Source organism: Chlamydotis macqueenii, chromosome 2 (assembly GCF_036417535.1).
Source record: "Chlamydotis macqueenii isolate bChlMac1 chromosome 2, bChlMac1.mat, whole genome shotgun sequence".
NCBI lineage: Eukaryota > Metazoa > Chordata > Aves > Otidiformes > Otididae > Chlamydotis > Chlamydotis macqueenii.
Window position 1 is genome coordinate 22582605 of NC_141557.1, and position 27180 is coordinate 22609784.

At 36.6% G+C, this 27180-nt stretch overlaps 1 protein-coding gene across 1 annotated transcript in view; it reads left to right on the forward strand.

Annotated features, from left to right (window-relative positions):
- The first annotated feature begins 305 nt into the window (after positions 1–305).
- The window catches only part of RUNDC3B (RUN domain containing 3B), a 53992-nt gene continuing 27117 nt past the window's right edge, over positions 306–27180 (forward strand). Inside the window, exons 1-7 of the mRNA XM_086741542.1 lie at positions 306–636; positions 7054–7169; positions 15336–15469; positions 18428–18513; positions 22061–22150; positions 25287–25367; positions 26834–27002. Of these exons, the coding sequence (XP_086597668.1) occupies positions 533–636; positions 7054–7169; positions 15336–15469; positions 18428–18513; positions 22061–22150; positions 25287–25367; positions 26834–27002 (780 nt within the window). The 5' untranslated portion in view covers positions 306–532. The remainder of the gene's footprint in view (positions 637–7053; positions 7170–15335; positions 15470–18427; positions 18514–22060; positions 22151–25286; positions 25368–26833; positions 27003–27180) is intronic.

The window sequence follows — 27180 nt, forward strand, 5'->3', positions numbered from 1 at the left end:
CAGGGACTCACCCGGAGGTCCTGAACCCCACAGACACCTACTGACTGAAGGGACAGGAAGACGAACGAGGGGAAAGGGACGCTGAGTAGAATGGGAGCACCAGACAGAGCAGCGACCCCACCGCTCTCCCACCCCCCTCAGGCCCCGCCACCACCGCCCCACCCGCTGCCATTAGCGGCGCGCGCGCTCCTTTGAAGCGCCGGCCGTTGGCGGCGCGGCGCCGCGGCCCTCCCGCGCGCCGATTGGCTGGCGGCGCCGGCGCTCTGCGGCGCTGTGGCTCCGAGGCGCGGTGGCTGCCCAGCTGTCGGGAGCGGGGGGCGCCGAGCCGCCCCCGCCGCGGGGACCCCGGCGTCTCCTCGCCCGCGGGGCGCTGGTCCCGGGCGGACCGGGCGGCGGGAGGCGGAGCGGGGAAAACACGGGGGCCTCCTCCTCTTCCTCCGCGTGCGGCGGCGGGCGCAGCATCCTCGAGAGTGGGAGGCCGGGAACAAAGGCTCGGCGCCAGTCCCGGCGGCTCCACCTGCCCCCCGTGGAGATGGCGTCCCTCGGCTTAGGGGGGCTCAACGTCTCCGCCCGCAGGAAGACCGTCCCGTCTCGCAACGCCGCGGTGGAAAGGCGGAACTTGATCACAGTCTGCAGGTGAGCGCCCCGGGGCCGGGCCTCCCCTGCCCCTGGGCCCGGCCCTGCCTGCGGGGGCCGCTCCTCTGCCGGGGCGGGGAGGCCGGGGGGTGCCGGCCCCCGGGGGCGGGTAGCGGCGAGGGAGGGCAGCCGCCTCCATCCTGACTCAGCGCCTTGGGCGGCGTTTCCGTGAGCGGCGCTCGCCCGGCGGCAGGGGCGCACCTGGCGTCCGGCGAGGTTTTTTGGGGGGAGGGGGGAGGTTTGGTTTTGGCACCCTGATTGCGCTCCTGGGCGTAAGGCGTGTGCCAGGGCAGGGCAGGGCAGGCTGGCCTCTCAGCGGTGTTGAACTGAGATGTTCGCCTTCGTGCAGGCGGAATTGGCGTAGCGTCGGTTTCTCTGTAAAATGCAGGCGTAGTCTGCGGGGCGCGCGAAGTGCAGCGAGCGCTGCTCTGCCGAGCCGCTGGAGAAGCGGCGGGACCGTCCGTTCCCGCCGGTGCCGCCTGAGCGGTCCCGGGGAGGCTGCGCTAAGGGGATATTCTTATCTTCAAAATCTAGATCAGGAGATCTGCAGTACAGGCTAGACCTAGTGTATGCAAAATTCTTTTCTGCCAGCATCTTAGTGCTGAGCTTATACGAGCTGGATAATAGTTCCTATGGCTTTCCCTGTACGTGTTTCCACTGCTGTCGTTGTTGAATTCATGCAGCGTTTCCAGGCGAGCAGTGCTGACCCATTACATCATGGCAAACTTTTAAATACATGAATATGCTGGTAGCAATGGCTCTGTTAGTTCGTCTGTTTCAATTGCTGTATTTTGAAGTTTCCAAACTAGTTTGACTATTATCTGGAGAAGATCTTCAGCAGATTCGTATCTGAGCTATGATATAATTTTAATGCTCACAAATTTCAATAATGTACCAGGGCAGCTGTTAGATCATTTTGTGCCTCCACCACTCAATGCTCCAGCAGTATTTCTAAAAACAGTTTAGGACCCCATATTCTTTTTTTTTTTTTTTTTTTGCTTTTACTGTACATTGTTAACGGATTTTACAAAGCATAGCTGTATCATGCAACTACTGAAAGGAATTTGCTTCAATATTCCTTCAAGTCCTAGTATCTGGATTTCAGAGCAGCATCGATGCTGTTCTGTCTTTCCCTGGCTTTCATGCTTACCTCTAATCTTACCTGTGACAAAGATACACACCAAAAACATAGAAAAAGGAGGTTTTTATCAAACTAGTTGAGCAGGCTAAATAAAAGAAACAGAAGTTTTCGGTTTCACTGTCGTGACAGAGATACAGACTTGGGAAAACACTAGTTTTATCAAGTAATAACATAATTTTACAGGTTATAAACTTTTTTTTTTTAAGGAGTATGTTGTATTCTGCAGAGCTTGCTATTTTTTTTCTGCCTCCTCGTTTGAGAGGAACTCTTCTGTAGTCAGCACCATTACATTTTATTTTTCAGTTTATTTCATGTTCTTGTCCTGCAGTTGAAATGGTGTTGTAACATATTTAAAGATGCTTAGAAATCTGAGAGAATTCAGTCAAACACATATGACACAAAGAGCTACTGCAGAAACTACTTGAAATTGGACTACTTCAGTTATTTTCAGAAAAACGATTTAATTTTGTTTCATCTTCACAAAACGTAAAGATCTTAGTTTGTGAATACACCTTAAAATTTGGACAGGATGATGAGGAAAAAAATATTGGCATTACTATGATGTGCATACACTTATTTATATTTTTGTTCTTCTGCCAGTGGAACAGTAAATGTTTGAAATATTTCTGTGCTTTACTGTGGTTATTGCACATTTTCTATTAGTGAAAAGAGTTATTAATTAGAAATAGCCAACTTAGTATCAAACCAGTAAGATAATAGTAATTTCCAATCAAAAGCCTGTGAGAATGTGAAATATTTCTGGTAAAAGTAGCTCCAGTGAATTGATTCCATTAATTTGGATTATATGGTTTGCTACCCAATGAAGGTGAGACATCACAAGGAAAATATTCTTCTGAATTGCCATCTGTTAACAGTCTCTGATAGTTTAGTTACTGTTTTGGTCAAAGCTTCAATTGAGCGGATTTTTATTTAATAGTCTTTTCTTACAGTGATGACATCTAACTCCTCCTGCAGATGTGGATAGTTCTTAAATTTACAGCTCTGGAAGGAACAGTTTGTTTACACAAAAATATGGAGTGGCACTGTAGCCATGGGAAGTGACATAGTTACTTAAGTTCCATAAACCAGTTGCATGTGAAAATACATGGCTATGTTTGTGTAACTGCACAGGTGTAATTTAAATTGCAATAATTTTTAGGATTTTTTTTCTGTTTGAGTAAGTAATAGATGTTCTGACCTCTGTCTCTCTCTTTACCTTTTTTTCCCCTAAAGTTTGATGCCTTCCATTTTCCAAGAAGTCGTGCTGGGATTTTGAGATTGGTCTAAGTTGTTCACCTGGTTTTAATCTAGTCTTCCTTAAGATTCATAGATCAAAGATGTGTATAGATACAGAACTACCAAAAACGTAGAGATGGGCCTTGGAAGTGAAGGTCATAGCTTAAATACAGAATATTAACACAGAATTGAACAACTGTTAGCAAAATCACTATCATGAAAATACATTTCCTAACATGCATGAGAGCTGTTGCAGTGGTATTGAGCCTTAGCTAAACTGTGTGGTTTCATGTCCAAGCCATATATTAGTTTATAATCTTGCAGATTATTCTATATTAATAGTTTACATTCTTTAAAATGACGTTTTAATGGCATTTCCTGAATTGCAAGCTAAATAAATTTGACAGAATCCTTCCATTCATTTGAAAACTGAGAGGAGCAGAATCTGACACTGAAAAGTGACAAATTCATATAGCAATCAAATTTTTTACCTGTTTGTTTTTTTATTAGAGGCTTGTCACTATTTTGGAAATAAGCCTGTAGACCTGGGATATAACCTCCAAACCTGGCTTTGATTTGGAGTTATTAAAGAAATCTGGGAGACCTTCTTGTGCATCTTGCAGAACAGTGGAAGAAGCTACCCTGGAGAATGCTACTGTTTCTGCGGTTTTTTTGGCTCAAGGAAGATTCGTGACAGAGAAGAATATGCAAGAGTCTGAAAACATCGAAGTTCATGAAGGTTGTTTAGAAACACTGATACTGGAATCTCTCCAATGGCGGTTACCATATGAAAATAAAAAAGAACCTTTAACAAAACAACCCTATTGTTGCAGTGACACAATGGGCAAATGATTGGATAAAAGAGACTTTTTTTTAAAGAGTCTTGAAGCAACAGATACTGGAGCTATATTATTCTTCTGCTCCTACAGTCCACCAAAAAGTTAATCTTCGAAAATTTTGTTTTCAAGCCACTTTATTTTCTCATGCCCTTTTGTTACAATTTCTCTGTTAACCTCTTGAAGTGTAGGTAGACTGTTGTTCTAGAGTGCAATGCTTCTGTAGCAGCCCAGTGGAGAGATGATGAAGTTGGAAGCAACAAAGGCAAACAAGAAAGCTGCTCTGACTCTACCTACTTGGACTTTTTTTTTCTTCATAGCTCTTGTGTACTTTAGACCTAATTTTCGTTCTTGAGTTTCAGTCCCCAGGTGGTTCCACATAGCTGTGCAAGAGCATGGGCTTTCTTTTCTAGGGGGCTGTATGCTGGAAAACAAAATATGAGGCATCTTTCATGACTAAGTAAAGCTACTTACCCAATGCTTACAGTGTAACCTTTTTTCAAAGGCATCACTTCTACATACCTTAAATCCTTTTTCCAGTCTGTGTAGTAAGCATGGTGAAATGTGAATATTTAACATGCAAAATATGTTTGTGACTTTCAACTTACGCTTAGAGTTATGTTTGCCTCTGTAGAACTGGAGAAAAAAGGGAAAAAAAACCACACAGAGAAATATTTGCCTGAGACTTTTTAATTTCACCAAAAAAAATATTTCCAGACAATAAAATTTTGCCTGGTAGCACTGTTATCCTCCTGGTCTATGGAAATAGGGTGTACATACTCATGCTCCCTGTCAGTTCCCCTAAAAGCCAATTTCGGAGAAACATGACATAGATGTAAAAGTTGTTTAGATTTTTGGTGTAAGTGTAGAGAGATGGAAATTAATATTTCTGTGGAGAGCATGGTGGCAGTAATATGAGAACTTAAAAAGACTACCATTAATGATGATGAGCTGTTAGACCGTCTTTTCTAGTCAGATCCCAGGTATTTAAAAAATTGTTGTATCCTTAAAAACTAGACATAATGTTTTTCTTCAGTTGAATTGCAGAATACTTTAAAATTTTAAGAAAAGTACTTACCTGTGGTTTTTAGAGGTGTATATGAATTCAGTGATTTTTCTTAAAGGTATCTCCATTTCTGAATATGTATCCTATGCAATATTAACCAGTGAACTTTTTAAGTAGGACATTGAGTAGAGGAAAAATAGGCATAGCTACATATTATACACTACTTTATTTTGCAGTTTATGGATTATTGTGTCATGATCTTGTCTCGGAGTTTTAAGACGATATTCCTATATATAGTCCATTATATATTACACTGCTAACTCACTGTCGTTTTCGTGTATGTACCTTGAGTGCGTGACAGGCTGCACCCTCTCTTTTTCAGACCTGCGCAGTGTGGGAGGAGTCTTCTTGTTACAGTTACTACTGACTTAGTAATGCCATTGCTATATGTATTTGTTTTAAAAAATAAGAAGTTTTTTTTTTTTTTTTTTTTACAGATAATTTAACAGCTCTGGTATAGCTTTGAGGAAACAATCATTAGAGTAGTCAGTAGCAATGATACTGACTAGGTAGAAATTTACTGGTGGGCATATGTGTCTCACTCAAAATTGGTTAAAAATGTGGAGGAGTTCAAATCTGAGTCATAACTTGGCACTGCAGAAGAAGCTTCCTCCCCAACCCTATTCACTCCTAATTCCTATTCTGCCAAACCCACTACAACAATAGAAGCCTGCAGGAAAGGTAGGATGGAGAGTCTTCAGAAGTTTACTTAGTATAAAATAATTGAGTTGAAACTCTTGAAATATCTACGTCAATTCAGTTTGAGCATAATTAGTTTCATTTAGTAAAAGAGCACCAGGAGACTGTTCTGATTCCACTAAGGATGCAGTTAAGTTGCTTTTACAGTACAGAGCATTTGAAAATAGTACTGCTAGTTTAAGGAGTCTCATTCCTGCCCATGCCTATATAGTCTGCTGCTTCTGCAGCTATGCTGTAGAACTGTGTTGAGATGCTGTGAAGCATATTTGTTATGAATGTATCCATATTTAAGAGTCACTCCACCCCTCCTCTCAAGTACTGAATATCTAGGTCAGTTCATAGTGAGCTCCCCCAAAAGCAGAACAGGCACAACTGAGGGAGCAATGTGCGGTGTCTGGGATGAGCAAGCAGAGAACTTCCTAAGCTGATACTCTTGAAGTTTGGATGTTGTGAAATCTGAGGCTCTAGTATGGCTCCGTTAATACAAATAAGGCTTATTGCAAAGAAAAAAGCACAATAAATGCCTCAAAATAAATGTTACTTTCAAATTTGAGGACACATGGAACTTGCCTTGAAACTGAAAACTGAAGAACAAGGAGCAGAAATGAAAATTGATATGGATTATGATTAAAATGGCAAAGGAAGAGAAAAATAAATTTTTTCTTGTTTATTGACATTTAAACTGTCTTCCGAATAAGAATGAAACTGTGTAACTGTGGGTGTAACTAAACACAGCGAACTGGCTAATTGACTGGTTACATCTTGTCTGCTTGATTCAGCTTTTCCAATTTCAATTGTTAAATCATTTAAATTGATCGCTTTTCTGGCATAATAATGAAGTAATACGGTGCTAAATAGGATTTACCCTCACTCACAGGGAAATCAGCTTGTCCAAGTTAGTGCACAGAGTTAACAGTGCATAAAAATTCATTGTTTTATAATATGTTTGGATTATTCTTGTATTAGGATGAAATTACAGTGTTCTCATAATAGGATAAAGTTTATACTTCTGATTCTTGGCAATGAGTTTTGATAACAAAAGGAGCATTGATGGGACGTCAAGCAAAAATCATGTTTAGGATTACAAAGACAAATTTATGTTGCATGCTTTTGAGTACTTGTTTTTCTACAGCTTTATTAAAATAGTTCAGAGAATAGGAAAATAATTAGAAAATAATTAGCTCACTTCCATGTAGAAAGTGTGGGGATTTTTGTTTTCTTTTTGTTTTTAAGTCTTTATACCTAAGACCAGCAATTACAATTGTATTTCCAGACTGTTTCTCAATATGGTACGTGTTTGTGTCGCTCTAACTGAACTTGAAATCATCAAGGTGGTTTTTCTGGTTCTTTGCTCATTTGATTTAGACAAACCACTGTCCTGCTATAGAGGACCAATAGCTATCCATATAATTTATGATTGTCCTGTACTTTTGCTCTAGGTTTTCAGTCAAGACTCTGATTGACCGTTCCTGTTTTGAGACTATAGATGATACTTCCCCTGAATTTAATAATTTTGCAGCCATTCTGGAACAGATTTTAAGTCATCGACTGAAAGGTATGTTAATTAACTTCCTTACTGGTGAGGCTTTTGCCATGAGAATTTGATTATATGAAAGCAGTGTACATCTGTAGAAACTCCTTGATGCTGAATTAAAGTATTGGCTTTCTTTGGATGTCTGTCCCTTTGCTGTTGCCTTCCTGATGGTCTGCATTACTGTGGAAAAGTCAAGGAAACAGTTTTTGTGAAACATGTTTCCAGTGTTCTTGTTGGAAGCCTTCTCGGCTGATAATTAAGCAAGTGGGTGTTGCCATGGTGCTGAGCTCTGTCTGCTTTTCTGCTTTATGATAAGACTGTGTCCTAAGAGTCTTAGTCTGAGACAATTGTAGTTTTTTTCTGCTTTAACAGAAGCTGTAGAGAGCACATCTGTGGTGCTGCTCCCTTTTCTTTCTCCCTTCCCTGCTTTTGTTGCCTTCTTTTCCAGATACTCTGTTTAGGTCTTTTCATTCCTGTACCCCCCACCCCTGTAATGAGGCTGGTTTTTAATACTGGAATGTAATGCATCTGAATTAAATTGGCTTTAAGAAAGGTCAGTTTTTTTATTTTCCTCTTGTACCAGAGTCAGATGTTGTTCTAATTCAAGAAAATGTCTGCATTTACTGATTGTTCTAGAGGGAGCTGCTTTGCTAAAAGAACAGAGCATGCCTTAGCAGTAACAGTCGCTAGGAAAGGACTTTGGAAGTTTCTATTTTTTCAGTTCTGTATACAGTTTCTGAAATTATTTGAGGATTATGAAGGACATCATAATCATCTAAATATAGGTGTGTAATATTACAATCTACTCCTTTTTGTACTTCTGCTTTTTAATATTCATAACTAAGTTTTGTGAACAATGTTGTGTGTAGGCTGACATTTGAGAAGCACAATTACTACCTGCTGTCATTCTGTCAGAGAAGGAGGAAAAAAAATCGCACAGTCGGGTAGGAACATAGTGTTTGTCACATTGTGACAAAGATTATTGTAGGATTATGGGTACTTAGCAACTTGACACTGCAGGGAAATTGCTCTGTTTTCTCCTTCTCCCCCAGCTTCAGTGATGTTTGAGCAAAAATCTTTATGAATTTTATTTCTTTTTCCCCAACATTCTTTTGCTTCACAGTCAGTACTGGCAGTACAGAGAAGAAGCCTTGAAAGGTTGGCAAGTGGGATACAGGCAAATGTAATTTGCAAGTAAAAAATTATTTTGAATAAGAAGTAGAGAAAATAAAAAGCTAAAAAGTTGTTGTTTCAGTCTTCCCCTTGGATGATTTTTTTTAAGTTTGCAGAGTTAAATACAAATACAGAAAAAGGCAGCAACTTGTGCACCATATTGCAAACAGGGAATATTTTGGTGGTAAGTTAGATCACTGCGAGTAATTGTTTTATTCTTTAAAAAATTGAAAGGGAAATTGAGATAATAAATGTACCATGACAATTCAAATTTTAAGAGAGTATGTATTATACAACACAGGTCTTGAAAGAAATTGCATTTTATTGATGGAAATTATTAATATGTTCTGAATACATACTTTGTGTCAGTAGAAGCACACTAAAAGCAGACTGATGATTGCAGTGGGTTGTATAAAATCTTTTAAAGCAGGCAGAACATACACGATCTGTTTGTCTACAGTAGGATAAACGGTGTCATTGTATTGAAGCTGTCAGGATAATCCCATGGCAGTGTAGTTCAACAGATGATGCAGATTTGAGAGTTTGAGTATATAGACCTTTACTTTCATAAGGCCAAGGTAAATAACAATTCTTAATCTCTAACTTCTTTTGGAAGTACTGGGTGAGGAAGGAAGAATTTAAAAAAAAATTACATTGTAAAGGACGAAGTTTACTTTTATTAGAATACTTTCACTGGCAACTGTCTCTTCTGACATTAAATATAATATGTTTTTAAGGAGCAAAGCATAGTCCTGATGGAACATAGTGACTGTTGCTGCTTATTGGTTTCATGTTCAGATAGGATCCAGACAAAGCAAAATGGGAGGAAGAAGGATGGCCATTTTTAGGGGAAAAAATGTTCAACTACAGGGATTGAAATTTTATGCTTTTCCTGAAACTACTGCAATTAAGACTTTTAAAATATTAGTTCTCCAATCCTCATCCTCTGGGCTCTTCTACAAAATGAGAGTTATAGCAATATAAGCACCATTTTAAAATCGATTTTTAATATGTAACTGACCTGATGTTGCCAGCTTCAAATAGCAAAAGGGTCATGAAACAACATTCGTAGTGGTTTGGGTAGTTTTATTGGTTTGTTTTTACTTTTCAGAATCGTTGAAGAATTTGGTTCGTAAAGTACCTTAGAAAGTCATCCAGTCGAACCTCTTGCTCAAAGCAAAGCTGTCTCAGATTATTCACGGCTTTTCCAGTTGAGGATTGAAAGTCTCCATGACGTTTCTTAAACTCAGTGCAGTTTGCTTCAGAATTATTTTATTTTTTTTCCCTCCACTCTCACTTTGTGCTTACCTTTCTCTGATACTGGCCACGATCCTCACCGGATCCTGTGGTGAGCCAGGCCAGGAAGTCAAACAGGCCCGAAAGTAATTACTTTTCCCCATGGATACACTTCTTTAACCCAGTTGCTCATTTTTTAAGAGTAGTTTAGATGCATAAATATGTCAATTCACACAACAGAGATCTGTGAATACTGCTTGAATGCAGATATCTTGTTCATGTGATACAGAAAACTTAGCATATATGGCACCAAAATAGTAAGGTAACATAATACGCCATGGCCAAAAGGCCATATTCATACTACCTTACAGTTACATGTACACCAATACCAATAAGTAGCAGTCAGGAAGTAGGCTGATGGTGTTAGAAAAAGCAGTTGGCAAGTTGTCACAGCCTATTTTTGAATTGCACTAAGGAAGAGATAGAGAGAGTTTGAGTGAGCTTTATTAACTGTCTTTTCAGGGGTTGGAAGCTGTTGACTGCCTTTGCTCAAGAAAGTGGAGAGATACTTATCCCTGTGCTGTGTAATAATGTACGTGTAGTATAGTTGGTACTCCTTAGAAGTGCTGGATTTATTGTGAATGCAGAGGAGAACAAATATTGTAATGAAGAGGATATAAAGCATGTGTTCTTCCTGTCATTAAAATAAGCTGTATGGCATGACTGCTGGCAAGATATGATATTACTGGACGGGACAATTGAAGATCTTGAAAAGGTAGGAGAGAAGAAGTAACAGAAAAAAGTTAAGTGACTAATTACTCCTTATTCCTTTTCAGGAATAAGAATTTGCATGGTTCTATGATACAGCAGAGAGTAAGTGGTATTCTGAGTGGATAGAGAGACAATGTGTTTGAAGGTCTCTGGACTAAATAAGACCTATAGTCCTGAAAGGGATTTTACAGATTTGTATACAAATATATGTGTGTTTGATAATCTTTAAAGCAAGCCACGCAATTTCAGGAGCCATATTTTCCCCAGATAGTTACTTGGAATTTGTTCCTTTCTTAACCATTCTGTACTGTGGAGATTAAACTGTATCTTGTAGTTGTCCTGGTGATTTCTTCTTTTCACTGCTGGCCATAGATTTTTCAGGTATATTTCCTGTAAGTGTCCTTTTTATCAGATCAGATAAGTAAATATAGTTAGTGCAGAAATGGTAGGGGCGTCAAAAAGTGTTCACCAGCAGTACTTGAGATTTGATCACAGGTATATCCCAGCTGATTTAAAACCTGGAGTCAATTCAAAGTGATGGATATGTATGGTGTCTTTACTGTGTCACAATGTTGTATACTTTTCTGCCTTTTTTCTATCATTTTAAATGGGTTTTAACTGAGTTAGTACTGAAGAACATTAACATTGTAGATTTTTATGGCCATCATCTCAACCATATTTCTGAAACCTGCTGTCATGCGTATGCATTTGCTGACTTACTATTCTTTCATTGTAATATTTTTTACAGCAAAACGTGTTTATATCCAAACTAGCCAGTATGCATGCTTAGAAATAGTTTTGGTGTATAAATTAAGTTCTGTACTGACAACGTATATAGTGCATCCTGCTTTTGACTTCTGTAGTTTTTGCATGTCATGGTTACTGTGAGCATACTTGTCATCTATACACTTATTTGCATTTACCACGATAGTGACACAAAACAGTATGCTGTACTATGCTATTTTGACACTTTCACAACTTCATGCTTTTTTCCCCAGTCTATGCACTTAAAAGGTATTATAAATGCATCAAAAGCTTCTGCTAGAGTTGCCTATGGAAGCTGCTTGTCTCTATTTGATCGATGTTATTCTTAATTTTTGGTGACTCTGGAGTTTGCTTGCTTTTCTTTTTTCTTTTGGAAAACTCACTATGAGTAGTAAACTTCTAGGGTGATCAGTGCTGCTTGAGTGGAAAGATAAGTATGATAATTCTCTTCCTTTCCTCATTGTATAAAATGTTCTAGTTTCATGCATCATCAACAGTCTGATGATAGTAATGGTAAATGGCTGTACTAGTGATGTCACTGGTAAATATTCAGTTTTTATACTTCTTCGTAATAAGGCGAATCATTAAATAATTCGTTTCTGAAGCAGTGAAAGACTCTTCTTATATCTGCAGTGCACAATTTATCCCTTCCCATATGGTTTTTATTTTATTTATTTTTAGGAGGGGGAAAAAAAAGCACTTACTACTCCCTACTATTTCATGGAGTCTCTTTTAATAAATGAATATTAATATAATTTTATTAATTAAAATTATCTGAGTTCTAGTAATTCAAGCATAAGAATAGACAGTGGTTAGGAAGGAAAAGGGTATAAATTATGTCTACAGAAGACAATTTGCACTTCTAGGTCTAGATCACAGGTGAGGAAGCAGGGTTCTTTGAGTAGTAAGATGCAGCTTGTCATGCTGCTCACCCTGAAAGAAACGAGACTGCTGGATAAGGTAGTTAAAGTAATGGAGATATAATGGGGATAAAAAGGGTAAGTTAAGGAAGGCACTATGTCTTGAAAAAGCCAAAGTCTAAGCATATAGTTGTGGTGGCCCTTTATTTGATGCAATAATGCAAAAGTATAATAGATTTTGTTACTAGATTTAATATTTATGCACACATAGTGACCCTATTACTGGTTTTGGCTAAAAAGAAATAGTAGGACTCTTGTGTAATTCGTGGTTTAGCTCATTCTCCTTTCTCCTGTATGGAGAAAAGTCTTAAATGAATTTTAATTGTCTTGGAGGACTGGGTTTATGAACTACTGTAGTATTTAATTTTTAATTACCCATTCTGTAGGCCCAAAATAAAAGAGCAGGTATCGCAGAAATTCCTCAAAGGACTAACGTCAATTTATTACAAACAAGTTGTATTAAAACTTATTTTTTGTGTGACAGAAAAATTTGCTGGAAACTAAATAATACAGGGAAGTCTGGAGAAAACCTGCCTGTACCTTAAAGCATCCTAGTCATTACTACTTTGCAACTGTGGAATGTTTTAGATATGAAATTGGACTGTGATTGAGTAGGAATCAAACTGTTTGTCTTATTTGTGAATAATTTCTTGGGTATGAAAAAAGATCTGCAACAACTCATGCTGTAGGTGTTGGTGTCTAGTTGTCAGAATGATGCAGAAATGAATTGATACAAATAGGTGTGTAGCAGCATTCAAAAATGTGGTGAAATTTAAAAAAAAAAGGACAATATTGTTTGTATTTGCTTTGCAGTTCTGTAGACAAGAAGTGAATTAATTTGAACAATGTTTAATATTAAACACACAGCTTCCATGCTTACCTAACAATTTGTTTTGGCTGACAGAAACAATAACATAATTCCTGTTGGAATAGCTGTCAGCTTCTGTGTCTTCTGATGACATATCAACTTCATGGCAAAAATCACATACTCTTTGTCCTTTGGGCCTCCCAGGAAGCTTACATTCTGCCAAAGTACTTCTTAAGGAAAGAGTAAGTTATATACTAAAATTAGCTTTGAAGTTTATTAGCACCCTTTTAAATTTATATATGGTTTTAGAATCATAGAACAGCTTAGGCTGGAAGGGACCTCAAAAGATTATCTGGTCCAACCATTTGTGGGAAAGGGAGTCTAAATTATAATATCTATCACCCTGCCTAATTGCATCTTGAAAACATCCAGTGATGGGGACTCTACCACGTTCCTGGGGAGATTGCTCCAGTGAATGATTGATCTTGCTGTAAAAAAATTTCTGTCTTATGTTGAGATGAAACCTCTCCCAGTGCAACTTGTACGTGTTGAACTTTGTGTTCTCCATGTGGCTCCTTGTAAAGAAAGAGCCTGCATCCTCTTTGTAGCCACCCTTTAAGTACTGGAATACTGTGATGAGTTCTCCTCTGAGCTTTCTCTTCCTTAGGGAGAAGAGACCTAACACCTTCAGTCTTTCCTCATGAGGCAAATTCTCCAGCCCTTTGAATGTCTTTGTGGCCCTCCTTTGGACCCTCTTCAATCTGTCTGTGTCCTTCATGATTTGTGGGGACCAGAACTGGACACAGTACTCCAGGTGCAGCCTGACAAGTGTTGAGTAGTGGGAGCTATTTTGTTCCTCGTTCTTGAGAGTTCTTATGGCTGTGTGCATTGAGAGCGTTGAGAATGCAATTTCATATGCTGAAAGCTTTTAAAATTGTAGGGAGTTGTGCCACAGAGGGGTTGGAAGTAGGTCATCTTTAAGGTCCCTTCCAGCCCAAACCATTCTATGATTCTATAATTCTGTGAAAAATAGTAAGTTCATAGGAGTGCTTACCTCATGGAAATTCTTTTATTTTAGTCCTTAGAGATGAGAAGATCTGAATCTACAATAACTGAAGCACCTTGTGATTTTGTTCTTCTGCTGGCATATTGAGTAGTATATATTAATTATTCCTCCTTTCTTTTTTTTTTTTTTTTTTTTTAAAGATCTGTTATCAAGCTTTGAATTTAATAAATAAATCCATGTGGCAAAGTAAGCAGATGGACCTCAAAGTCAAGTTACATGCACCCTCTAGGGAAAAAAACCCACCACTTGAATTTCTTAAGATCATAGGGGACAGATCTTTGACACTACTCTAGCTATGCTTGGAGCTAAGATAAGTCATGCTAGATAAAAATAGCCTTGTCATCATATTTTGGCATTTTATTTTCAATATACATGATTTGCAGTATCAGTCTAATATATTTTTTTTCTTGAAATCTGAGCTTTTGAACAGCAAATGAACTAAAGTCTTTCTGATAAACTGGTAAAGCTTCAGAAGTACAACTCAAAGACTTGAAGTAAAATAAAATTAGCTTAAAAATAAGATCTCATTTTATATGGAGGAAAATATTTGCATATATGTAATAATGGCAGTCACCAGAGGGTATTGTTCATCTTTTTATATACCTGTTTTCAGTTGTATGCTGTTGAGTCTGGAAAATGGGGCTGAACTGTTGCATCTGTGATGAAATTTATTTTGTGTGGAGCAGTTGCAAAGGAGTATGTAATTTTGCCTTTCATTTTCTAACTGCAATACATCACAAGCTGGAAGGAAAAAAAAAAAAAAAAAAGAAGGATTTTGATTAAAACTCCAGGAGAGATACTGATTTGCTCAATTCGTTTTGGTCAGCTTCCCAAGAAATGTTCTATATACACTCAAAACAAATCGTGACTGCAAAACTCTTTTTGATTATGCATCAATTTCTTCTTCAGTGAAAGCACATTTTGAAAAATCCCAATCTGGTTCTGAAATAAAGATAACACTACCACAGCAAACAGTGGTCCTTTATATTTTTACATACATATATATATATAAAAATATTTTTTGTGTAAAGAACAAAGCTCTTTACTTGACTGTATTAGTGAAACGTGGTGCTACCTAAAACAAACAGAAATACTTCTTGCATCATATTTTTAAGTCACAACAGTGTGTATGCTATTGTGATTCAAGACTCGCATGAAGAGCTCTTGAGTATTATACCATGCTAACAAGGAAAAATGCCACAAAGTACACACATGTGCACAAAAGTCACAAACTTCTCTTTGTGCATTGGTTTCAAACTAGGGTGAGCTTCATAATGCAAGGGTTTTTTTACACCTGTGAGACAGTTTTCAGTAGGAATTTATGGACTTGCTAGTATAAAATCCTGTCAATGCAGGCAACCTATAGGGAATTATTTTAATTATGTTTATCTCCAATAAACAGAGAGGGAGGTTCATAAATCTTTGCTTATCTTGTATTTTGATTTAAGGTCAGATCACCTGGTTCGGCTATGAAAGTCCTCGTAGTTTCTGGGACTACATTCGAGTAGCTTGCCGTAAAGTCTCTCACAATTGCATCTGCAGTATTGAGAACATGGAGAATGTCGGTTCTTCTAGAGCTAAGGTAGGGAAGAGAAAGGTCAAATTCGCTTTTTTATTACATTGTTTTGTGTAAAATATAGCTGACATTTCTGTACCCAGAAGAAAAACATATTACTAAGCTTGCCCCACTAAATTTTTCATTGTTTGAAATAATTATTTTTGTATGTACCTAGTAAATGTTTATTTTTTTTTAAACTCACTTTTAAATTTGAATGTATTTCCTTTTAAATTTATGTTATTTGGTAGAATAAGTCTCAAATTCTCTATTCAGTGAGCACGTGGGATTATAAAATGGTTGCCTTCACATTTTTTAATGTACATAATTTTTTGAAAATGTAGTATATTGAGGAAAACTAAGTTCATGAAGGCATGCCGAACAAATACTATTTTAAAATTGTAGAAATGTGTTCCCCCCCCGCCCCCACATAAGTATTGCTTTATTTTGTGTCTAATTTATGCACTAATATAAAAGGTGTGATCAGCTCTGGAGTTTGTTGGTGTCATTGTGCAGGAAGCCTTAACAGATTTATTTGCTAATAAAGATCCATCATTTTAAGTGATCTGTATAGAAATGACATCACAATTTCTGATTGTATGGTGGAAACTCTAAGGAAGTAAGAATTTAATGTGTTTATATGCATATGGACTGAATAAGAATAAGCTTTAAACTGACCTATCATTAAATCTTAATAGCATGCAACAGTCCAGACTGTTGGACCGAAATCACAAGTTCTTTTTACTAGACTGGAAGGCTTTTCAGTAGCTTGTATTTCTGCGTAACGCAGCCTTGATTGATCACTGAGAACTTTCTGACTTGAAAATATAAGTAGCCTAAAAGGATGCACTAATTAATGTTCTTAATTATTTTTCATCCTAAATGAACTGAATCAGTTGTTTGAACAAGTACCTAAACTATATTCTGTAGCAATTTTAAAAATCCTGTAGTTCCAGATTTTTATTATAAAAATTGGATTGTTCACAGGTGGTGTTATTAGAGAGGTGGAAATATTTAACTTTTTATCTACAAAAACTTTGTAGTTTTTTTTTTTTTCATGGGCATGACTGTGGTTAGTACAATTAAAGATACAGGTATTTACACAACCACAGTTTTCTATAATAAAAGATTATGCTTAGATCAAGCAGCACCATGAATCTAGTAGGTCTTTGAGCAGCCATTCCAATGATCCATATTATTGCAGAACAGCTTATTTGTTGAGTGTATTGTTGCTCCTTTTTTGTTTTGTGTAGTCTCAATTTTAAATTTTATGTAGTAAACATATCTGTGTGTGAAAGCTTTGAAACACTCAAGATTCTGTGGCAGAAAGCTATTGGACTGGTTCCTGTCCAGGATATTACACACTCTTCCTAGCACTTGATGTGCTGGAGTAGTAGACTGGTAACTTAAGTCATGCAGCTTTTCTTCTTACTTATGTTGAGATCTGGAAATTCAGATTATTGGAGGACTTATTTCCAAATACTTTTTGGAGAGACTTATGTTCTAGAATCTGATGATTGTATTGCTTATAGTCGAGATTTATTTTAAAGGTATTTCTGAATTCCAATATTTTAATAGATACAAATATTTCAAGTCGGTAGATAATAAGAGATGCAAAGCTATTTTCTGAAATATTCTTAGAAATAAATTAAGATTTTCTTTTGCTCTGTGGAAAACTCCGTGCTGAATCGTGAACAAAGAATCTAATTTGTGCAGCGGGTACAGAGAGTGGTATTGAATTTTTCAAGGTGCATGTGGAAGTATTTTGGTTGTCTTTATCTGAAAGGGTTGGAGGCATGTCAACACAAATACCAGTGGTATGCCTCAGTTTTACTGGTGGTCCAAAGGGGTGTCTACTTCAGCCTGAAAGCTATTAGTAATGATTTGTCAGTGCTAGTTAGCCCTGCTTTCACTGGAGATGCATAGGCTTTAGTCATTAGCTAAACAGAATCATCGGGGTTTGGCTGTTTCACTCATGTTCTAAATAACTGTAACATAAAGGCAGGTATCCACGTAAACATCCTTTTAATTTTAGTGCACTCTGTGTTCAAGTTTTTTCTGTGTTGTTGGTATTTATGAAAGCAAGGTGGTTTGTTTGTTGTTTTTTTCTTCATTTGGCATCTGTGTATGTAACCCATATAAACTTATAAATAGTTATATAAGTAGTAAGACATCTTTCTACGTAATATATTTGGTGCTTATTGACATCTTGTTGAATATCATCGCAGACAGTCGTAACTATGGCAGCCATTTCAAATGTCTCTTTCTTGTAAACTACAATCCTGTGCACTAGATGTGTAAGCATAGTGCAACATACATTCATAAAGGTTATTTTTGAAGCTATTGCTGTTGTTTATAGAACTGTTTGAATGAAGTTTTGCTTTTGGACTACAAATTTTAGGCCTCTTGGATTTTGTTTCATTACTGTATATTATGTGCATCTTCTATAATTATGTCCTTACTGAGGGTGAAAAAAAAAACATTGTGCAAATTACATAATAAAATACATCACTGACTTACAATTTTGTTTTATTGATCCAACAAATGTTGGAATGAACACAGAGAATTTGTTCTTACTTAAATAATCTTGAGGGTAGATTTTAGAGCTGCTTTACAGTGGAACCGTTTGGATGCTTCCAATACCATTGTCTTTAAAATGAAAGCTTTCTGCCCTGATCTGCTACCACTTATACACATGAGATTTTCAAAAGGCTAAATAAATAATTAAAAGCAGAATCCTTCTTCCCCCTAGCCCCCCTTCAAATTTTGGAGAACTTTATTTCAGAATAAAGTTTATTTGTAAGAATGCACTTTCTATTGTCATTGTTACTATAATGACCTATGTTAGCATCAATTAATGTTTAGTGGTAATTTTGTTAATCAGTTCATTTCACCTGAGTAAATCAACTGTACTCTTTTTCAGATGTAAAATTAAGTGTTTCATTCTATAATACTTAAATATTTGATACCTCTTTCTTCTTGCAGGGTCGAGCCTGGATCAGAGTAGCACTTATGGAAAAGCATTTGTCTGAATATATTTCCACAGCTCTGAGAGACTACAAAACAACCAGGTCTCTAAGACTTTTTTTTTTTTTTTTTTTTTTTTTTTTTTTTTTTTGCAATATTTTAGCAAAAGTTACTTAAGTGAGACACTTAGGTTTGGAAGTGAATGTTCCACTTGATTTCTGTAGGAAAGGATGTAACTAGCAAAAGAGCTGTAACTTAATTAGATATCTGGAGTTGGAAGCTACTGATTAGATTTTAGCATGAATAAAACTGAAAAATTGAAAATCCTTTTGTGATTTAAAAAATATAGAAGTAAGTTTGGAATTCTTGAATGGTCAAAAGAGAAAAAAACCTCTCTAAAGAAGGAACTAATTCTGAAATTGTAGCATGACAAGGATAGAAGATGTAATGTTCCTTTCAAAATTAGGTATGGTTGACAGAAAGCCCTATAAACACAGTAAAAAAAAAAAAATTTCTAGGAACTTTTATTGAAGATGAAAGGAAGACATTTCCAGGAACCTTTTGAGAAGATTCCTATAGAAGAACAGAATTAGTGATGAGGCATAGCTAGAATTCTTGATGTAATATGAAAAATGTGTAACAGATGTTTCTTGTAGCTTCTAATGATAAAAGCTGTTACGGACAAGAATATGCTTTATGATAAAAAATACTCTGGCAGTTTTGTACTGGTTGTAGATAATGTTTTTATTATATGATGATTTATCCTGTAACAAGTGTATCTTGTAGATTTATGATTAAGTCATCTAAATATGAGTAAGTCTTACATGAAGTGAGTCACCTTATGTTGAAGTCTAAAAGTTTTAGACATACTGAAAGGACTATTTAAACAGTAAGAATTTCTCTGTAAGGATTTCTGTTAATTTAGAATATTATTTCTGTTTGTAATACTATTTGTCCACACATCTCCATGTATTTTGCCAATATTAAGGTGACTTTGAAACACAACTAGGTAAACGTCCCATTTTATTGAAGTTTCCAGACCTGTCTTCATTTTACCGAGATTTGCTTGCATTTACATTATACAAGAAGTTCATAAACCAAAGATTTCTGCAATAGATTTACTCATGTTGCCTCAAACTGAGAAGTCGCTTGGGTTTTTAAGGGGGAGATGAGGAGGAAGAGGAGAGTCACAAACTGTGTCATTAAGTAGTACATTCTTTGTCTCTGTTTAGTAGTGCAGTTTGTTTGCTAGTGGATAGTAGTGGTATTATTGTATTAGCAGTTTCAAATTCATTTATTTGAACATGTTAGTATTTCATATATTTGAATGTTCTTTCAGTGGTGTGGCTTTTGGAAACAAATTCTTTTACATTCCAAAAAGAGTAAGTGAGAAGTTTGTTTTGAAGTAGTATTTTAAATAAATATAGTGGAAATAAAAGTTACAGTTCAGATCTTGGTAGTGTGGATTTCAAATCCACTAGCAATAATGGACACACTTTCTTTTTCCATATGAGATTTTGGATACTTAATAAGTGGCCTCATATTTTGGTGATGCTTTGCACCATTTATTTAGAATTTTAAATTGTGTATTGTGCTATATATGTATTTAATAATTATTTATATAAACTATAAATATCGTATGTTACACATGTGTATGTAGAGTATGAGATTCATCTGTCGTACTGCTAGTGCTTTTTAAACCTCGCTGTTGTGTTTAGGTGTCTAATCATAGGGCCAGTCTATTAACGAAGCAGTACATTGCTAGTGCTGGATCTGCGTATTGCACTTGGAAGGGGGTTGAATTAAGCATGAACGCACAATTATTTTTCTACCAAGCGCAGACTTTTAATTTAAAGTAGACTCTTCTGTTGTGAGATGTCAATTGCATAGCAGTGAAAGAAAATTTGTGAGTTTTCCAAGGGGGCTGTTGTTTTGGCTGTATTACTATAGCTGGGTTAAGAAGCATTGCCACTGTCAGGCTAATATCTGCATCTCACCATTTCAAGTGTTCCCTGTCTTTTTTGTGTGATTACTTCCTAGTCACCATTTTACAAGATAAACTGAACACAGTACAGATTGGTACCTGGCAGTGATTTTACAAATGACACAAGTGGTTTGTAATCATCTTGTATTGGGAGCATTGTTCTTAGCTCACAAATTAGAGTAACTGTACTGAATCAGTCTGTAAAGCCTATCTAGCTCAGTATTTTGTCTCAAACAGGGGCCAGTTTAGCCTCCTGATGCCCTTCCTGAAGACGATGTAGAGAACCGAGTCTGTACGTCATAGCCTCAGTGTCAGGATTATAATCTTAGTCTTCCCAGAGGAAGTCTTCCAGATTTCTTGCTTCCGCTGAGAACATCCAATGTCTTGGACAGCTTGTTTTTTTACAGCAAATGGATGTCTGTTATGAAATTGCAAAAGCGGGACTTGTGACAGTGTGCATTAGAACACAGATCAGTCTTTGGAGCTGTGCCCCAAAATGTGTCTGTTCTGGATGTTCGCCATGCAGCCAACTCGAGCTCTCACTGAGCCATCCAAGTGCTTCCATGCAGTTCTTAAAACAGATGGACATTTTGGTAGGGCAGTGTTGCTAGTATTTGACAGATAGATTGCATTCAATAAAGTGGCACCTTCTTGCAGTCATACATTGCTAGAAGGTATAGGTGCATCTCTGTTTCTAGTGAGTGACATTTCAGCCTTGCCTTTGGTACTGAACAGCTTTTGGTTTCCCTCTTTCCACATGTAGCACTCAGGTGAATTCTGGTGACCTTTCTGCCTCAGCTGCTGTCAAGATTCCTTTAATACAGAAATTAAAATTGTGTGCTACTTTGCTAAACAGACCAAATGCCTTTTTTACAAGGCCATGCATGGCAATGGTGGATCTTCCTTCTGTCTGGAAGTAGCTTCTGTGGTAGCTGGTGGGAGAAAATTAGAATAAATGGGAGAGAATGGGGAAGAGGTGAGGGAATACAGATTCAAACATTGTTGCTTTATTGGTCACTGTTCTCAAGCAGCCTTTTATGCTTCTTGAAGAGGTGTGGAATTTTAAAATAGAGGTTTTACAATTTAAAATGGTGTTAAGAAAACAATACACCTTGAAATAATGAAAATTTTAAATCTCGGAATAACTGGATGCAGCATGCAGTATTTTAAGAAAAAGTATGCTACCTGGTAAATAGTTGATTTGTGAAAATATTTTTTAAAAAATATTCAGCTACTAAGAATGAAGAGTGGATGTTGAACTTTAAAAGAGCCTGCAAGTACAATTGTGAGAAAGAACTTTTTGCTTTCATATGATGGAATAATTTTTTTTTTTTAGTACATAATACAATATTTTCCTTTCAGCAATGAAGTATAAGATATCTTAATAATTTTCTTTTCATTTTGTCCATCCTGTTCTACTGTTTCTTAGGGCTGATATTGTAAATTCTTTTTGCTTCTGTCTAAATTTTTATGTGCTATAAGATTGTGGTGCTTTGTGCTGTGCAGTCTGTTGGTTTGCTTTATTGGAAAAGAAATATGAATGCCCCTGGGGTTCACATGAGTTGTTTTTATTTAAACTGAATTTCTTCAGTTTTCTGTTAACTATGAAAAACATTATTATCTGAGAAAAAATTGTATTAACTGAACTAATTTCTTTTTTATTGAAGGAGATTTTATGAGGATGGAGCAATTGTTCTTGGTGAAGAAGCAAATATGCTTGCTGGTATGCTGTTGGGACTCAATGCAATTGATTTCAGGTATTATATTTGCATGCTTCGTAACAAAATGCTCAGGGAAAGTACTTATAAATTGATGCATTATGGAAAACATTGTTAGATTCCCTTGATAGTTTGAGACACAAAACTTAGATGGAGGGGAAGGAGGGGGAGGGAGAGAGAAAGATCTTGAATGTCTTTTCTAGATAAGAACAAAGTTAGGCCATAGATTGTATAGCTGCATGATTACATGGTCTTTCTCTCTGGTGTCAAAATTCTGAAAGCAATCAGAAGTATAATTGTAGAAGATATATCAAACCTATTAAGTGAAGCTTACAGACAATTGAATCTTTTAAAGTTATTTTTAAACTGTAAGGAAAACTGTGTGATTAAGTACATGGTTATGCCCTGGTACTCAATGGCAGCATTGTAACTGCGTATGTAGAAAGTGTAGGTATCCTTAACTTTAGCACTTTTAGATTTTAAAAGCTTAACCTACAAATGACTATTTAATATTAATTTGTATTATAATTAACTGCAGCCAAACTACAAAGTATCATCAGATTACATGAATTTATCTTTGCAGTCTTTAGGTAGACTTTTGTATGCTTTGTTATATGATTAATTCTGTGTTTTGGGGTAATGAAAGTGCAAGCACGTTAGATAATATAAAAACCATCTATGCATATATAAAAAAACATCAGCAAGATATAAAGACTAGAGTGCCTATGAAGATCAAATCTGACTGGTGCAAGGCCCTGTTCGTATGCCTGATTGGATCCACTTAGCCTCTTACAGAGCCAGGGGGGAAGGATTTCATAATACAGCATAGGGAAAAGGAGAATGATAATGCTTTTCTCCAGTCTCCTGGCAGTACACTTCTACTATTTACCCTGCAGCAGCATTAATGCTTGCCAGAAACCAGTTCAGGAGATAAACTGGCAGAAAAGAGCACATAGTCTCGCTGGATGCACTGGGTGATTAACTGTTGCCAAAAGGCCTTTGGAGATTTACTCCTCCTTAGGTACCCTTATACCAGTTTTAAGGCTTGTTAGACCCTTCTGTGAGCCAGAGTAAAGAGTAAAAAAAAGTATGTTAAGTAAGTAAATGTATGTTAAGTAAGTAAAAATAATATATGTAAAGACTAGAATAATACAATGCTACAGAGTAAAAAAAAAATATACTCAAGAACTATTCTGTCTTCTTATTTTGCTGTTAGCTGGTTAGGTTCACAGAAGTGGCAGAGATGATGGGACCATAAGGCTTGAAGAAGAAAAGGAATAAAAAGGATTAAGTAATGTCTTCATTTCTGGTGGCAGTGAACATTTAGTTCAGCTGCCTCTGGAACTGCAACTGGATACTAAAGGGGAAAAAAAACCTAAAAATTCAGGTCTTGATGGCTGAACTAGCTCATCATGGCATCAGATAAGTGCCCATACTATTGTAAGGAGAGGAAAGGGAATGTCTGGTTGGAGTTAAAAAAAAAAAAAAAAAGAGAAAAAATGAGGAGGGAGAGGTTGAAAACACAGTATCACTTCTTTGCCAGCATTTAGTCATTAGATTGGCTTAACTGCATCCTCAACATATGTTCTAGGTGAATAGAAGTGTGCTTCGGGATTATAAGACAGCTACCCTTGTGTACAGCAAATTCAAATCTTAGCAGATTTTATTAGTTTAAGCTTTACACTATGTGAAATTAAATTGCTTCTGTATTAGCACTATACTTAGAAGGACTATCGCTATACATCAATTAGAAGCATAGGAAGAGTAGGTCTGCGGTATGTAAATCCTTCCATAAATAATCATCAGTTGTCTGTTTGTCCTGCATAAGCCTCAGTGCTTACGTACTGCCAGTATGAGAGCTTAGTTGTACGAGTGCGCTTGTTATTCCTTTGTTTTCTAATTTCTAATATTAACATACTTACATCATCTGTTAGTAGTATTCAAAGTAAAGATTTGATTCTCGTTGAAGACATTTAAGTTTTTGTCAGTGCAGCTTTTGAGAGCCTAGAAATGTTCTCGGCAAAATAGCAACATAGTGCTACAGGAGCATTTTTTTGGGTGCCACATGTAATTGTGGTTTGAATGGCTGAGAAGCTGTAGCCCTTCTTTGCATGTTATATTTAAGATTTTTTTTCAGTTTCTTATAAATGCTGACTGGCTGAACTATGTAAATAAGACTTTGGAGTGGACGTGGGGGAACCCAGGTGAGAGCAGAATCTAAATTTCCCCCTCCACCCCCCTCACAGAAATGTGGAATTATGTATCTACTTAAAATAATTGTGGATTTGCAGAGGTGTTTTTTGTTGTTTTCTTTGCTTTTATTTTCTTAGGGCGGAAAAAAAACCTTCAGATGTGCTTTCCAAATACCACTGAAGTGACTGCATTGTCAAAAATGGCACCTTGCAATTAAGTTAGCAAAAGCTGTGTCTTACTAGAATCTGTTTTTTGATGATGGAGATAGGAGGAGTGAGCAATATGAGCCTTGCAGAAGCATGATTAATTTTGTCACTTCAGTGATAATTAAACATGATTCAAATGCAATCTTTCATATCTAGTACAAAAAAAAGAATACAGTGTAGGTGAGAGCTTTATAAACGTACAGCCATTTAAGAACATTTTCTGAAAGTTAGTTTCATTAGTGTTCCTCATCTTCCTGCAGCACAACACCAGAAAGTATCTGAAAGGAGAAAGACTCTGAAATATTTTTGAGAACTGATTTTTAACTTAAAGTTTGTAGGATGGTTACCTAAGCACTCTGCAAACACTTTAAATGAGCTTAAATACTGAAGATTCCAAGCTTATCCATAGCTCTTCTGTTTCTCTTTCTTCAACTAACTTTCCTTTTCCTGATATTCCTTTGCAATCCATCTGTATTTTCAGAATAAAAGTGAATATTTAAAAATTAGAGTTTATACCACTTGCCCGTATCTGTTCCCCAATTATGTGGAATTTCTGTTTGTTGGGGTTTTTATTATCTTATAATAATAATATCAGTGATTTTCATTTAATGTTGAACAATCTAGCTTTGCTGAGTAGAATTTCAGTGTTAAATATGCTCGGCCTTTCTTATTACCAAAAAATTAAGAAAAATCAAATTTCACATTGTTGAGATTCAACTGTCACTGTCATTTAATTTTCTTGTTATAATCTTGTCATTGTTTCTCTGTTTTATCAGTTTTTGTCTGAAGGGTGAGGGATTGGATGGCAGTTTTCCAGCTGTCATAGATTATACACCGTACTTGAAGTTCACGCAAAGGTACTTTTTATCTTTACACTGCTTTTTTAAAATGTTATTTCATTAGCAAAATTTTATTTCATACTGAGCCTCTTGCTTTTCATTTCACATTCAAAATAATATCCATATCTAAGTACAAACCTGTACACTCAGCTACCTTGCTCTTTCAGATTGATGGAATTATTACATGACTCATCAGAGTGAGTCATGCTAACCTTGTTTACTTGGATTAGAATCACAGTTCAACAGGAAATGTTTTTTTGTCTTTCCTTTGAAGATCACCAGACAAAAGTTGTCTTTGGGGCCATTTCTGTGTAGCTGTAAACTTAAAAGTAGGTTTTTTGTAGATAAAAATTCTGTATGCCCTAGTAAATGGTAAGATATGACACTTGCACAGTATGCAGTATTAGTAGTTAGCACATGATAGAAAATCATGACCAGTTGCATATATGATCTGACCTTCCAGCTACATTTTGCTCCTCTGATCAGCCATATGATTAATAAAAAAAAGAATGATAATTGTCTAACAGACCAGGTAGCAATTTGGCATCTCCAAAAAGCATGGAAATTAAAGGGACATGTTCTACTGTTAGGTTTGCCAAAATGAAGAAAGCAGTTGAGAGTTAGAAGTAGTCTTGATGATGTATAACCAAACATGAAACATCCTAGTTACTCTCTTTAAGTTCTTATTAGCTTACATGTTAATGACCAATTGCACGGTGCAGTTAAAGCAGAATTTATTTCATGGCAGGATCATGGGGTTGCAGGAATCACTACTTAAAACCTAGTAATGTAGGTTCTTTTACTACTTAAAACGTAGTAGCTTTTCATGTAGTAGAAAGCGTAGTTGTAAGGGAAGATTTCAAATGGATATTGGGATAAATTAAAATTCTTGTCTTTAAGACAGATGTCTGAATTCTCTGGCATACATTGGTTCTGAATGATATGGAGATATTTTAACAATGAATCTGCATACTGTGTAGGGACATACGTATGTTCTGTGAAATAACAGGCACATCGTCTTCCCTATAACCATAACTATACATTCTCATTTAAATTTATCATAATTTAGCATAATGAAAATCATGTTTTTATTTTTCTACATTTTTAGAAACAAATGCAATTTATTTTCAGATACTATTCTTTGCCTTGAATTTGTGAAGGAAAGCTTAAATCACATTTCCTTAGATAGGATATTATAATGTACTGGCCCTTCGAATTCAAGGAGAGTATCCCATATACAGTTGTCTGACTTGCCTAAGACAACTTGACTAAGATCACAAACAAATCTTTGCCCATTCTTTAGGTGGCTATACAAAAGGTTGAAATATAAGTTGTATTTGGTGATCTATCCTATCCAAAACCTACAATTATTTTTGCTTTACAGAGCTTTAGATATCTTTAAGAACTGTGGTACATTAATTTCAAGGAGAATTTGCATTTTAATGAACATAGCTTTCACTTGGCTAATAAATATGATCATTCAGTTCTGACAGCATCAGCAGTGATGAAGAAGAGCTAAGAACACTGGGCAGCAGTGGCAGTGAAGGCAGCACTCCAGAGAACATTGGTCCTCCTTTCATCACAGATGAAAACAGTTGGTACAACAAATGCAAAAGGGTAGAACAGAAGTACCGGCTTGCATTGGAACAGAAGGTAAAAGATGGGTTTTGTGTGGGGGTGATGGAGCCAAAGCTCGTCACCAGCCAACTGGTGACGTATCCACTTAAGTAAAGGCAGAAAAATATACTAAATATTATTTAGCTTCATGTAAATGGTCTTAAATTTTATGATCCTCAGAGTATCTAAGTATCTTTGCAAATTGATTTGAGAG